Genomic DNA, 13205 nt, shown 5'->3' on the forward strand with positions numbered 1-13205 from the left:
CAATGGACTCCACTGCATTGTGCTGCTAGGAGAGGCAGGGTAGAAATTATCCGAGAAATAGTTTCGGCTTGTCCAGCAAGTTTTGAAGATGTGACAGTACTAAGGGAGACTGTGTTACACCTTGCTGTTAAGAACAGCCAATTTGAAGCAATAAGAGTCCTGTTGGAATTACTGCGAGAAATGGACAAGTTGCATGTCCTGAATATGAAGGATAATCTTGGCAACTCAGTTCTTCATCTAGCAACTTGGAAAAAGCAACACCAGGCAAGTGCATTTTGAACACAACTATTTGAATCCTAACTAAACTAGCAAATGTGAAAATATAGAGGTATACTTTCTTGGATATGGATCAAGAAACTATGCAGTCGATAATGTTGAATTTATCTAACGATCTGAGTACATGTATTCACAGGTGGTGGAATGGCTAGTTGGAACTGGTCCAGCAGGTGTGTTGGAAGTAGACAGTGTAAATCGGAGAGGTCTCACTGCTCTTGATGTGCTGCTAGTTTTCCATAGTGAAGCTGGTGATAGGGATATAGAGGAGATTCTTCGTGGTGCTGGAGCTGATTTGAGAACACGAGAGAGAGTCCAGTCTAGTTCTGATCTACCTTCATCCAGCCAAAACCAAAACCAAATGGCATCAGAGACTCATCAACAGCAGCCGCTAAATGTGGCTTCGACAGTACTAGATATAGTACATCCTCTTTCTGATGTACCTTCACTTGGTCAGAATCATAACCAAATGGCACCACAGGCCAATCAAGAGCAGGTGACTTCGACAGCAATAGATATAGTCCCTCCTAGTTCTGATGTGCCTTTACTTAATCAGAATCATAACCATATAGCACCACAGACCAACCAACAGCAGCCAAATAATGTGGCTATGACATCACTAGCTATAGTCCAACCTATTTCTGCTCAAATCATTGAGAACCACACTCAAATGGCATCACAGACTCATCAAGAGGAGCTAGACGATATGGAGTACTTCAAGTTCCAAAAGGGTATAGACTCTGTTGATAATGCGCGTACTGCTCTGCTAGTTGTAGCTGTATTAGTTGCTACAGCAAGCTATGAAATTGCACTCAACCCTCCAGGTGGTCTTTGGTCCGACACAAACTTGAACCCAAATGGAACTGAGCCAGCACACCTTGCAGGGACTTCCAATATAGCTTCTTATTATCCTATTTACACCATCTTTGGAGCCGTTTTGAACTGCATTGGGTTTTCAGTTTCTCTTCACATGATATATGTCCTCACAACCAATTTTCCTTTGCGGTTGGAGCTTATAGTTTGTGGCCTTGCAATGTACGTAACCTACATCAATGGATTGATTACTATTTCTCCAGGCGAAACCGCAGGTTGGTACTCACTGTTTGCACTTACGCCAGCTTTGCCTCCGGTGGTACTATTTGCTGCCAGAAGGGTTAGGAAACTTTTGATCAAGCTTAGAGCACTTCTGCTAAACCGGATGCCAAATTTGAGTAGATTTCATATGATTTAAAAAAGGACACAAGGTTATTTTTACCGAAAAAGGTGCATCCTTTTTCTATATGATTTGTTGTATAAATATCGAACCTCTGCAGTTTCACTTGATTTGAAAGAAAAGAATTATGAATGGAATGATTCTTTCTTAGTTTCCAACTGTTGATCCTGTTGGCTGTTGCACACTTGTACATGGTCCATGCCAGATTATTTTATGGTCATCTCCTGAAGTATTATAGGTAGATCATCAATAGGTTAATATTTTTACAAGAAGAAATTCTGACTTGTATTACGTGTGATCCAGGACTTTGAACTTTAAAGGCCGGCGCAGGCGTTATTTGTTATCTAGTGAAGACCTCTTTTTCACCTGGATTAGTGACTGCTGCGAGAATTCGTATCATGATTTGATGTATAAAATTGAACCTATGGAATTGATGTAGCAACTTCAAATGGAAGGATTTGTAATGGCATCTGGTGCCGGTTTCCTGTAATCTAGTGAAGAACCTTTTCTCCTAAACTGGAGTATATAATAGTCCTACTTTGAGACAGATGAACTTACTCAACATAACCCATCTTTAATGGATACAAGGCAGCTGCTTGAGGCTTCTCAAACTGGAAATCTCCCTCTTTTGCATCAACTGCTGACAGATGATCCACAGCTTCTACATAATGCTTCGCTAGCTTCCGGAGAGAATCCCTTGTATGGTGCTTCCGCTGCTGGTCATGTGGAATTTGTCAAGGTGGTTCTAGAGTTGAAACCATCTCTTGCAAAAGAATTGAGCAAGGATGGCTTTAGTCCCATGCAGGTGGCATCTGCCAATGGCTATCTAGAGATTGTAAGGGCTCTGCAGAGAGCTGAACCTGAATGCTCCCAGGTTAAAGGAAAAGATAATTGGACTCCATTGCATAATGCTGCTAGGAGAGGCAGGGTAGATATTATCCGAGAAATAGTTTCGGCTTGTCCACAAAGTGTTGAAGATGTGACAGTACAAGGGGAGACTGCGCTACATGTTGCTGTTAAGAACAGCCAATTTGAAGCAATAAGAGTCCTGTTGGAATTGGTGCGAGAAATGGACAAGTTGCATTTCCTGAATATGAAGGATAATCTTGGCAACTCGATTCTTCATCTTGCAACTTGGAAAAAGCAACACCAGGCAAGTGCATTTTGAACACTCCTTGTTGAATCCTAAGTTCCTAACTGAACTAGCAAATGTGAAAATATAGAGGTGTACTTTCTCGGATATGGATCAAGAAACTCTGCAGTCGATTATGTTGAACTATCTAATGATATGAGTATATATGCTCACAGGTGGTGGAATGGCTAGTTGGCACTGCAACTGCTTCAGCAGGTGTGTTGGAAGTAGACACTGTAAATCAGAGCGATCTCACTGCTCTTGATCTGCTGCTGCTTTTCCCTAGTGAAGCCGGAGATAGGGAAACGGAGGAGATTCTTCGTGGTGCTGGAGCTTTGAGAGCACGAGAGAGAGTCCAGTCTAGTTCTGATGTATCTTCATCTGGTCAAAACCATAACCAGATGGCATCAGAGACTCATCAACAGCTGCCACATAGCGTGGCTTCCACAGCAGCAGATGTAGTCCAGTCTAGTTCAGATGTACCTTCACTTGGTCAGAATCATAACAATATAGCACCACAGGCGCATCAAGAGCAAGTGGCTTCAACAGCAATAGATATAGCCCATCCTCTTTCTGATGTACCTTCACTTGATCAGAATCAGAACCAAATGGCACCACAAACCAATCAAGAGCAGCCAAATAATGTGGCTTCGACAACACTAGCTCTAGTCCTTCCCATTCCTTCTGATGAAAGCATTGGCTCTCCTAGTCAGAACCACACTCAAGTGGCATCACAGACTCCTCAAGAGAAGCAAGAAGAAGATTTGACAGAGTTCTTCAAGTTCAAAAGGGGAAGAGACTCTCCTAGTGATGTACGTACGGTACTGTTAGTAGTAGCTGTATTAGTGGCTACAGCCAGCTATGAAATTGCACTCAATCCTCCAGGTGGTCTTTGGTCTGACACAAACTTGAGCAAAAATGGGACTGAGCCACCACACCTTGCAGGGACTTCCAATATAGCTTCTTATTATCCATTATACTCCATTTTTGGAGCCATTTTCAACTGCATTGGGTTCTCAGTTTCTCTTCAGATGATCTATATCCTTACAACCGGTTTCCCTTTGCGGTTGGAGCTTATAGTGTGTGGCCTTGCAATGTACGCAACCTACATCAATGGTTTGCTTACTATTTCTCCAGGTGAGGGCCCAGGTTGGTACTTATGGTTTATACTTACGCCAGCTTTACCTCCGGTGATACTATTTCCTACCAAAAAGGTTATGAAATTTATCATGAAGCGCATAGAACTGCGAAACCAAGGTGGTGATGATGATACTGTGGATCCAGTTTAGAGCACGTCTGCTACAGTAGATGCCGAGATTGAATCGTTTCATATAATCTGAATTAGCTAGGTTATGAGTCATGACAACCATCTCCAGTAAATAAAAGTAACACATTTCCTGGTTTCCATGCTTTTCGAACTTTGATTGCTACAAGGTGATCTTGCATGTTCTTTTGGTGTGTGGAAGGAATCATTTTACTACGTAAAACACAAACCAGTTGGTGTTTCTTTTAGCAGATATATATCAATCCTGAATTCCTGATATTGTTTCTTATTTCAAAACGTTGAATAATGCATGTCAAGGAAGTGCTTATCATAAGCAACAGCAAATTTTAACTGAGATTATTCTCTAGTCAATCTGAATTAGTATAGTTTATCGGTTAATGACTTAGTATACTAACTGAGTTCTGACATGTGCACTGCTACGTGTGTGCTACATCTCTGGCTTTAGACTATTTCTTCACATACATAATGAAGAACTCTTTCCCTTGAACACGCATATAATCGAAATCATTCTGAATAAGAAAGCTTGAAAGAACCTGAAGAATGGATCAAAGGCTGTTTGAGGCTTCTCAAAGTGGAAATATCCAACTTCTGCACCAGTTGCTTGCAGAGAATCCACTCCTACTCCATAGTCTTGCTCTAGATTCTGCAGTGAACCCCTTACACGTTGCTTCGCTTGCTGGCCATGTTGGCTTTGCTAAGGAGATTCTAAGGTTGAAACCAGCTTTGGCCAAAGAAATGAACCAGGATGGCTTTAGCCCTATGCATATCACATCTGCCAACGGATGTTTGGAGATTGTAGGGGAGCTTCTGAAAGTTGATCCAAGACTATGCCGGCTTAAGGGAAGAGATCAATGGACTCCTCTTCATCATGCTGCAAGGAGAGGTAGGGAAGATATTGTTAGAGAAATAGTATTGGCTTGTCCAGAAAGTGTTGAAGATGTGACAGTACAAGGGGAAACTGCTTTGCACCTTGCTGTTAAGAACAGTCAGTTTGCAGCTGTTGAAGTTTTGGTGGAATTGGTCACAAAAATGAGGAAGGTGAACATCCTGAACGTGAAGGATAATCATGGCAATACAGTTCTTCACCTAGCAACATGGAGAAAACAACACCAGGTATGTACAATCTGATCACCTAGTTTTCCATTTTCGCTTTTCCATCAAGGCATTGAAGGTAAACGGAGTTGTTGTTCATGGCCTTTGTCAGCCTCAAGATTAGTGTTGACTTCATTGTTTTACTGATGCGACAGTCTAGCTGTCCTCTTAAATAAATATGGTAATCTTATCCTTTGTTTTTCATATGTTTAATTATCTTATCCTTTGTTTTTCATATGTTTAATTATCAGTTTGCCACAGTTCTTAATTATCTTATCCTTTGGCCAGTTCTTTTGTGTTTGTGATAAAATACTGGGGGAAACTATGCTGTTCTTCAAGTAATGAAGAAAAACTGGGATTTTCAAATGAACAATGTATAGTGACTATAGTCAAGGAAACTTGGTTAAGTAAAAAAAATGTGAAGGAGCAACTTAGAGGAACTCTAAAGTACAAATGTTCGAAACGTGGCGAAATGTAGTAATTAGTCAAAAACTATAGATATTTAAACGAAAATTTAGAAACTTAGAATCATGTATAGTAGATTTGAGAAAATCTAATGAAGTACATATATTTACAGGTGGTGGAATGGTTGATTGGAATTGGAACTAGTACCCCAGGTGCATTTGAAGTAAACAATGTAAACCAGAGTGGTCTCACTGCTCTTGATCTGCTACTAATTTTCCCAAGTGAAGCTGGTGATCGGGAAATCTACGACACTCTTCATGGTGCTGGAGCTTTGAGAGCACAAGACATAGTCCATTCTGCTATACCTTCATTTGACTCTGATAACCAAACCCTCCAGAACGGCCCTGTGGCATCAGGACCACCTCAGTTGCGGAATCCAACTGATTTCATTGAATACTTCAAGTTCAAAAAGGGAAGAGATTCTCCTAGTGATGCACGCACCGCACTGTTAGTTGTAGCTGTATTGGTGACTACAGCAACATTTCAAGTAGGACTAAGCCCTCCAACCGGTCTTTGGCAAGACACCGAGTTGAATAGGAATGGGACTAGCGGTGAACCAACACACACTGCAGGATCATCCATATTGGGGTCTTATAACGCAGCTGCATTTTTGGTTTTTGTGGCTTTCAACTCCATTGGCTTTTCGGTTTCTCTTTACATGATTAACATCCTCACAAGCAACTTCCCTATGCAGTTGGAGCTTCAGATCTGTATCGTTGCCATGTATTGTACATACAACACAGCGATGATTAGCATTGCAGAGGATAACACAAGAGTTTTCATTAGTGTGTTTACTGCGGTTTTGCCTACTGTGGTGTTACTTGCTGGCAAATCGGTTAATAGGCAAATTTTTATGAGGATCGGAGTCATTGGACTTTCTGTGGTAAATTCAGCTAGGAGATACATTTGTTCGAATTAGTTGGTGACTAGAGGAATGTAATTTATTGGTATATGTTTTAGTTGGCATTCCTATATCAAAACAAATTGGACTTTATTGTTATATATCTCTTTGTTGAATGAAATATTATTGGCAGGTGATATTAGTCATTCTTGGTGCGTATGAATCATGAAGACAAAGTCCTACATTAGTTAGTATATTCATTATATATATGATTAGTTGATCTTTAGTTGAAAGGAAAGAATCATATATTGATTAGGTTCTATGATCTTTGGATTATCATGTCGTATTAGTGCATGGCAATGCGATCTTGACTTATGTCATTGATCTTAATTGTGATATGCATTTGTGTTCTTTTATAATTGGAATGAGTTATTTGCAGGTGGTTTTTCCGTGAAAGTAATTGAGTCCTAACTTGGTTAGGATCTCAATATGTGATATGGTTGTGGAATCAATTAAAGGAAAGAAGATCTATTTTGAATAGGTCTCATATACTAGTTGCGTGAGGAAGAAATCCTTCTCCGGCTGTTTTTAGGGTACGGTGCTTAAGAAGTCCTACTTTGTATAAGATATCTTGTTATGCTAGCATATGTATAATATTTTAATGATCTTATACTAATTAGTTTTCCTATTTGGACTTTATTAGGTTTTCATGGACAACCAGAAGTTGTGGACTTGTGGTGCGCAAGGAAACAAAAAAGGACGTCATATATAAAAAGAATATGCGTAGGGTTTCTTGGGTGGGTCTCTGCAGGCTTGGCGTTTGAGAGAAAATTGTTTTATTCCGCTGCTCATCTAAATATACAAGTTCAACTGTTCCTTGTTGAGTTAGACTTGTTATGTGTGTGATTGTGATTCTTTTGTGTGTTAAGAGAAGTTCATTAAAGAAAGAAGAAGAAGACGTTCTGCCTAGAGATAGGGATTTGTAATAGTATAGGGTTAACTTTACAAAGTGGTTGTAAGACTCTACACAAATTCATCTAGTTGAGTTCGTTTTCTGAGCTTGTGCTCCGTTGTGATTTTTCCTCTATTTTGAGGTTTTTACACAGTGTCAAAATCTGGTGTTCTGTGTTAATTTTCTGTCAGTTCGTCGAGACTGCTTCATGTTCCAGTACCTTTATAATTTCTTCATAAAACCTTTGCATTTCTAGATCATTCGCCTTCGACAAGCAGGCGATGAGTACGTGGAACCTTATTGTGCCACGAGGTTGAACTTTAATAGGTTATGGTAATGGCTTGTAATCCGACAGTATTTCGGTTCAAAAGGGTTATAGTACACACTGTTTTGTACGAAACTCTCCATTTTGAGGATTGTTTTTCTCCTGCATAGCATAGGAAATGAAGAGTGGAGAGTGTATTCAAATATCTTTGTTTCTTAAATAATTTACCTTTGTTTTCTCAGACTGGTGTTTCTATTTCCAGAGCAATCGAGCGGAAAGTAGCTAGATTGTTCTTGTTTATATCAATTTTCTGCAACGGCCGGAGGTGAAATTTTCATTATTTGCCAGAAGCATATAAGAAAATAAGGGCAACTAGAGGTTGCAGATGATTTTTGCATCGATGATCGATGTATACCTTGAAATCTCAGTCTCAGAAACCAAAAAACTGAAAGCAAACAATTGCACAATGACATTGTACTACTGAAAATAATAATTCTACATGGAACACATCCATGTAGTATAATGCTTCCCCATCATCAGATGTACATCAAAACATCCTCATCGAAAAATTGAACCACAATTCAGGAGCCAAAATGGATGAAGGCTGATTGAGGCTTCTCAAAGCGGAAATGTCCAACTTTTGCATCAGTTGCTAGCAGAGAATCCAGACTCATACTCCATAGCGTTGCGCTGGCTTCGAGAGAGAACCCTTTACACATTGCTTCCTTGGCTGGCCATGTTGAGTTTGTTAAGGAGGTTCTGAGGTAATAATGGCAAACTCAGTTCTTCACCTGGCAACCTGGAAGAAGCAAAACCAGGCAAGTGCAATTTGATCCACCATGATTTCAAAATTAAAGTTCATGTATGAGTTGTTTCACTTAAATTTCATATGTGTATATATTTTGTATTCTAAGAAATTAAATAGTTAACTACTGCAAGGTAGTCTAGTGGTTTTTGCCTAGTTGGGTGTGCTCCTTAAACTAGGTTCGAATCACGACACTGTCAAAAGTGGTCAGAGAAAGGGCTGCAATGCCCTGTTGACTGTCCGGGGCCCCAGCAAATTAGTCTTAATCAACAATCTTCCTCTCAAAGACGTTACATGTCTGTGAAATGTCAATCAACTAATAAGTCTCTTGAAAATGTATCCCCTTGGTACAAGTATCATCACATCTCTCTGTTGCTTGTGTTATTTTAGATAATACATGTAACTTCATAGATTATGAATCATATTATCATAGACTCATTGTTAAATCATTCATCATGATTTATGAGTATTGTCGTTTTAATACTGTTGAAGAGATGAGATCGTCAGACGGCAAAGTTGCAAAGATTTACACATTAGTTTCATTGTACTAAATACTAGTGGGATACGATTTATAGGAATTATTAAGTTTATCCATATGAAATCATTTTTAATTTGTAATGACAGTTGTCTTTCTCTCATCGGTTGAAATATGACTAAAACCCTAGCTTCTCTCATTAACGCGGATACAAATTTGCTCCCCACCCTTATTTCCCCACCCTCATACCCACCCACTTAGATGAATGACACATGTTCATTCTCTTTAGTGATTCTAACCATGGTTTAAAACACAAATCTATAATAATAAATTATACTATTTTTAAATAACTTTAAATCCATCTGTTCCAAAAAGAAAAAAAAATCAGTTTTTCTTTTCCTTTTCTAATCTCCTCTCCAATCTCAGCGTGCGAGGTTAAACAATTAAACCATTTTAGTTATCTTTTGCATTTGATTCTGTTGAGATGGTTTTGGACTATGAACGAATTGTGGGTCTGTGCAAGTAGTGTGATCTGTTTATGCATTCTCTAGAGAGCTGCACTATAGGGAGAATGACAATCAGAGCTCCATACCGCCGGCGACGGAACTGGAAGGAATGGCAGTGATCTCGACAGTAGGAGGCAGTAGCTTGCTGTCGTTCCTACTTCTAAGAATCATGCTAGCCGATCAAACACAAACAAAATGGACATGTGAATCAATTCTACACAATCCAAAATGCAAGCAGCTATGGTTCATTGAGGGATTTGAGGCATTCTTACAAACACTACCATGTCAGACAAAAAGAACCAAAACCCACCTTCTAAGCAATCATCTACTTCATCACCAGATTGGCAGATCGATTCATCACCACCTTCAAACCCACCTCTTAAACTCAAACTTTCAATAAACCACACCACCTTCAATCCTTTCCAATCTCGGATGGGACGATTAGGTCTGAGAGGATGAGGTGGGTAATTAGGGTCAAGATTGGAGAGGAGATTAGAATAGGAAAAGAAAAACAGATGATTTTTTTTTTGGGAACATTTAAAGTTAATAGAAAATAGTATAATTTATTATTGTGAGTTTGGGTTGTGAAACCTGGTAAGAGAATGGACAAGTGTCAGGTGGGTGGGTATGAGGTTGGAGATGTAAGGGTGGGGAGTAAATTTGTATCTTTTTTTGCTTTTCACATTCCTCTCCTCCGCATTCCCGGAAGCTTCGTTTTGTTTTCGGCGGTGGTTCTTTGAAGATTGTGCTTCATCTTCTCTCTTAGAAGTCAGATTCTGACGTCTTCACCCTCAACAGTCTTAGAAGGTACAAATGTCCGAGAGCAGTGACAGAAGGCATTTTATCAGTAAATTTGGGGTGGGAGGTATTGAAAAGAAGTTCGTGTTTTCTCGTCATTCTTAATCTTTGCGAGGAATCTGATCTGAAGAAGGTATTGGAAAGAAGTTATTGTTGTAGACTTGTAGTGATGCTGATCTGATTTTGTTTAGTGTTGAGTTTTTTTGTTTATGAATTTGGATGATTATGATGATCTTAATGATGAAATGCCTATTGAAGTTTCTGATCCTTTTGGTGTCAGATTCTTTAGAAGACTAGCTAGCTTTTTAATTTTCAGGCTTGCTGTGTGGGAAACAATTGGGGCTTAGGGTTTTTGGAGGGTAAAGAATTGGGGCGTAGGCTTTTAGTGGGTAGCGGAGGTGGACTGCGAAAATCTTCTTGAAATTTTTTGGATTTGGAACAGGGAATGATCGATTTTGATGAGGAGGATTTCTCTCTTCAGCTTCTTTTCAAAGAGCAGGGAGGCAGGGACATGATGAGGACACGGGGCTCTCCTTGCTATTCACTTCTTTTCAAAGAAGAGCAGGGAGATGATTTCGGCCTCTTGTTCCTCTTCAAGGAGGAAGAGGAAATTGACAAGGTATATTGATTTGCGAATTATTGATTAGATCTGTGATTATATCTGTTTGTGAATTGGAAGTTTGATGAGGATCTTGTGTCTTCGAATGCCTCTATTGTACTTTTACTAGCTCGAGTAGCCTCTATGAGTGGACATATTAAGCCACCAGAGCATAGAGTTCCATGATTGTCTGGATCACTTTTGTTTTCCTCAGTCCTCTTCATCATGCTATCATGTTGCAAGGAGAGGAAGTGTAGATATTGTTCGAGAAATAGTCCTGGCTTGTCCAGAAAGTGTTGAAGATGTGACAGCACAAGGGGAAACTACTTTGCATCTTGTTGTTAAGAACAGTCAGTTTGGAGCTGTTGATGTTTTGGTGGAATTGGTCACAAAATTGAGGAAGGTGAACATCTTGAACTCGAAGGATAAGCATGGTAAATACAGTTCTTCACCTAGTTTTCCATTTTTTTTCTTTTCCATCAACGGGAGTTGCAACACCCCTGAAGGCCACAAAAGGCCCCATTGCGTATTGTTATTTATACTCACAGTACCATACGTGGTGTCTTTTATACGAGATACATGAAATAGAAAAAATACAGAGATTTATTTGTAGCACTGAAAAATGTTTGTTTTAAATATTTGCATATCCAGCGTTATGATGAATTATCCCTTATAAACCAATGCATTATTTGTAGATAATGCATAATTATGGCATATGCTGTTATAGCTAGGAAAGAAAAATGCATAATTTCCGTTTCTATTATAGCCAGGCCTCTACAACGGATCTCCAGCCATATTATGGCAGATGCTATATGCATAGGGCTAAAGCCATCCGGTTCGTTTCTTTGGCCAATTAAAGCTGGTTTTAACCTTAGAATCTCCTTAACAAAGCCAACATGACCAGCAAGCGAAGCAACGTGTAAGGGGTTCACTTCAGAATCTAGAGCAAGACTATGGAGCAGGAGTGGATTCTCTGAAAGCAACTGGTGCAGAAGTTGGATATTTCCACTTTGAGAAATGAGAAGCCTCAAACAGCTATGGTTCCATTCTCCAGGTTCTTCTAAGACTTCTTGATTATGTATGCGAAGAAAAGGTTTTGTGGAAAAGATTAAAAGGGATTTTTTTGATATGATCACTAGCATTATTCAAACATTTTGGAGCCGTTATATCCAAATATGAAATATTTGTCATCTTGAGACCAGGCTCATTGACATCCAGCTTACGTACATTTGCTGTGTCCGAGTTCCAGAGGTATAAATCGAGGCCCAAAGCGACTGCAAGAACATTGTTCTTGCTTGCCCCAATCCATGATGTTCATGTAGAAGTCATTTCTCATGTTTGGTGCATCTAGAACTATACTTAATTTCTCCCTAGATCAGTATTAACTTTGATCAATAACCATGAACATACACTTGGATTAGTGTGTCGAAAGGATAATGTTCTCTGCACCACAAACTCACTTCTGAAGTCCATAAAAATAGAAGCGAACACTATCCCAATTGTTTCAAACTACATTGCTTCTATGGGTTGCCCTTTTCCCAATGTAATGTTCATAATAAGCTAAGAAAACCACTGCAGAAACACTCAAACTACGCATGAAAATTGATGTTCATTTTTATGTGCTTTTTATAGAATCCATGTCTGGAGGAGATTTCCTGAAGCTGAAACAGTAGTAGTGTCACATCCCGACCCTTATATTTTTACCTTATTTACTAGCGTGATTATAATAAGAATTTTACCGTCTCCGTCATTGAGTAAATAGTTTAATTGGTCCCTAGAGGGGTTTCGGGGACGATTATGTGCGGAGGATTATTAGTATGAAGAAAATACGACGACGGTAAAAATAGTAAATTTTAGCTAGTAAAAGGTAATTTTTATTCGGGTATTATTTTTCGGGGTGTTGAATTTTGGAAGTTTGGGTTATAAGGGAGTGTTGGGTCGGCTGGGCCGAGCCCAACCCATTTCTTCTTCTTTTCTTTCTCTCTCCCTCCCGATTTCCTCTCCGCACCCGAGCATTCCGCTGCCCGATTTTCCGGCTGTCCTCCCGCCGCCGTCCGACCTCCGTTCACCACCGGACCGGTCCCGTTCGGTCGGTCTCCCTCCCAGCAACATTTCTAGACCGGTGAGAGGAGCCCTAGCGCCGCCGTGAGTGAGCGGTGCCGCCCGAAAGCTTCGACTGCCGAATTGGTTTTTTCGCCGGAACTTCCTCCTCCGGCCACCAATCCGGGCAAGCTTGGTATGGTTTTGTAGCCCTCCAACCCAGCAACCTTGCCCTAAAAGGACTCACTCCCTCTTGAGCTAGGTAAGGAGAAATTTGAAGTGGAAGTTTTATGGTGTTTTGATGTTTTTAGTCGATTGCCCTAGTTAGGCTTGGAATTTGGTGTTTGTGCTAGTTATGAAAGTTGTAGAGCTTGATGAGAGGAAGATGCTGTTAAAATTTCATAGGTTTTGGAGGTCGCCGGAATTGACCTCCGGCCGCCGCTGCCGGCGGCGCCGCCGCCGGTT

General features: G+C 40.0%; 2 protein-coding genes across 2 annotated transcripts; both read left to right on the forward strand.

Annotated features, from left to right (window-relative positions):
- The first annotated feature begins 2063 nt into the window (after positions 1-2063).
- Positions 2064-3907, forward strand: LOC101298474. Its single transcript, XM_004308964.1, has 2 exons — positions 2064-2639; positions 2795-3907. The coding sequence occupies exons 1-2, from the start codon at positions 2064-2066 to the stop codon at positions 3905-3907; spliced, it is 1689 nt and encodes a 562-aa protein (XP_004309012.1).
- Positions 3908-4443: 536 nt separating this feature from the next.
- LOC101298760 (ankyrin repeat-containing protein At2g01680-like) lies at positions 4444-13090 on the forward strand. The gene is made up of 5 exons (XM_004308965.1): positions 4444-5016; positions 5573-6343; positions 10071-10235; positions 10545-10721; positions 10831-13090. Exons 1-5 carry the CDS (start codon positions 4444-4446, stop codon positions 10837-10839), a joined length of 1695 nt encoding a protein of 564 aa, XP_004309013.1. The 3' UTR covers positions 10840-13090.
- Positions 13091-13205: the final 115 nt, after the last annotated feature.

The sequence above is a fragment of the Fragaria vesca genome, linkage group LG7, assembly GCF_000184155.1.
Source record: "Fragaria vesca subsp. vesca linkage group LG7, FraVesHawaii_1.0, whole genome shotgun sequence".
Classification (NCBI taxonomy): domain Eukaryota; kingdom Viridiplantae; phylum Streptophyta; class Magnoliopsida; order Rosales; family Rosaceae; genus Fragaria; species Fragaria vesca.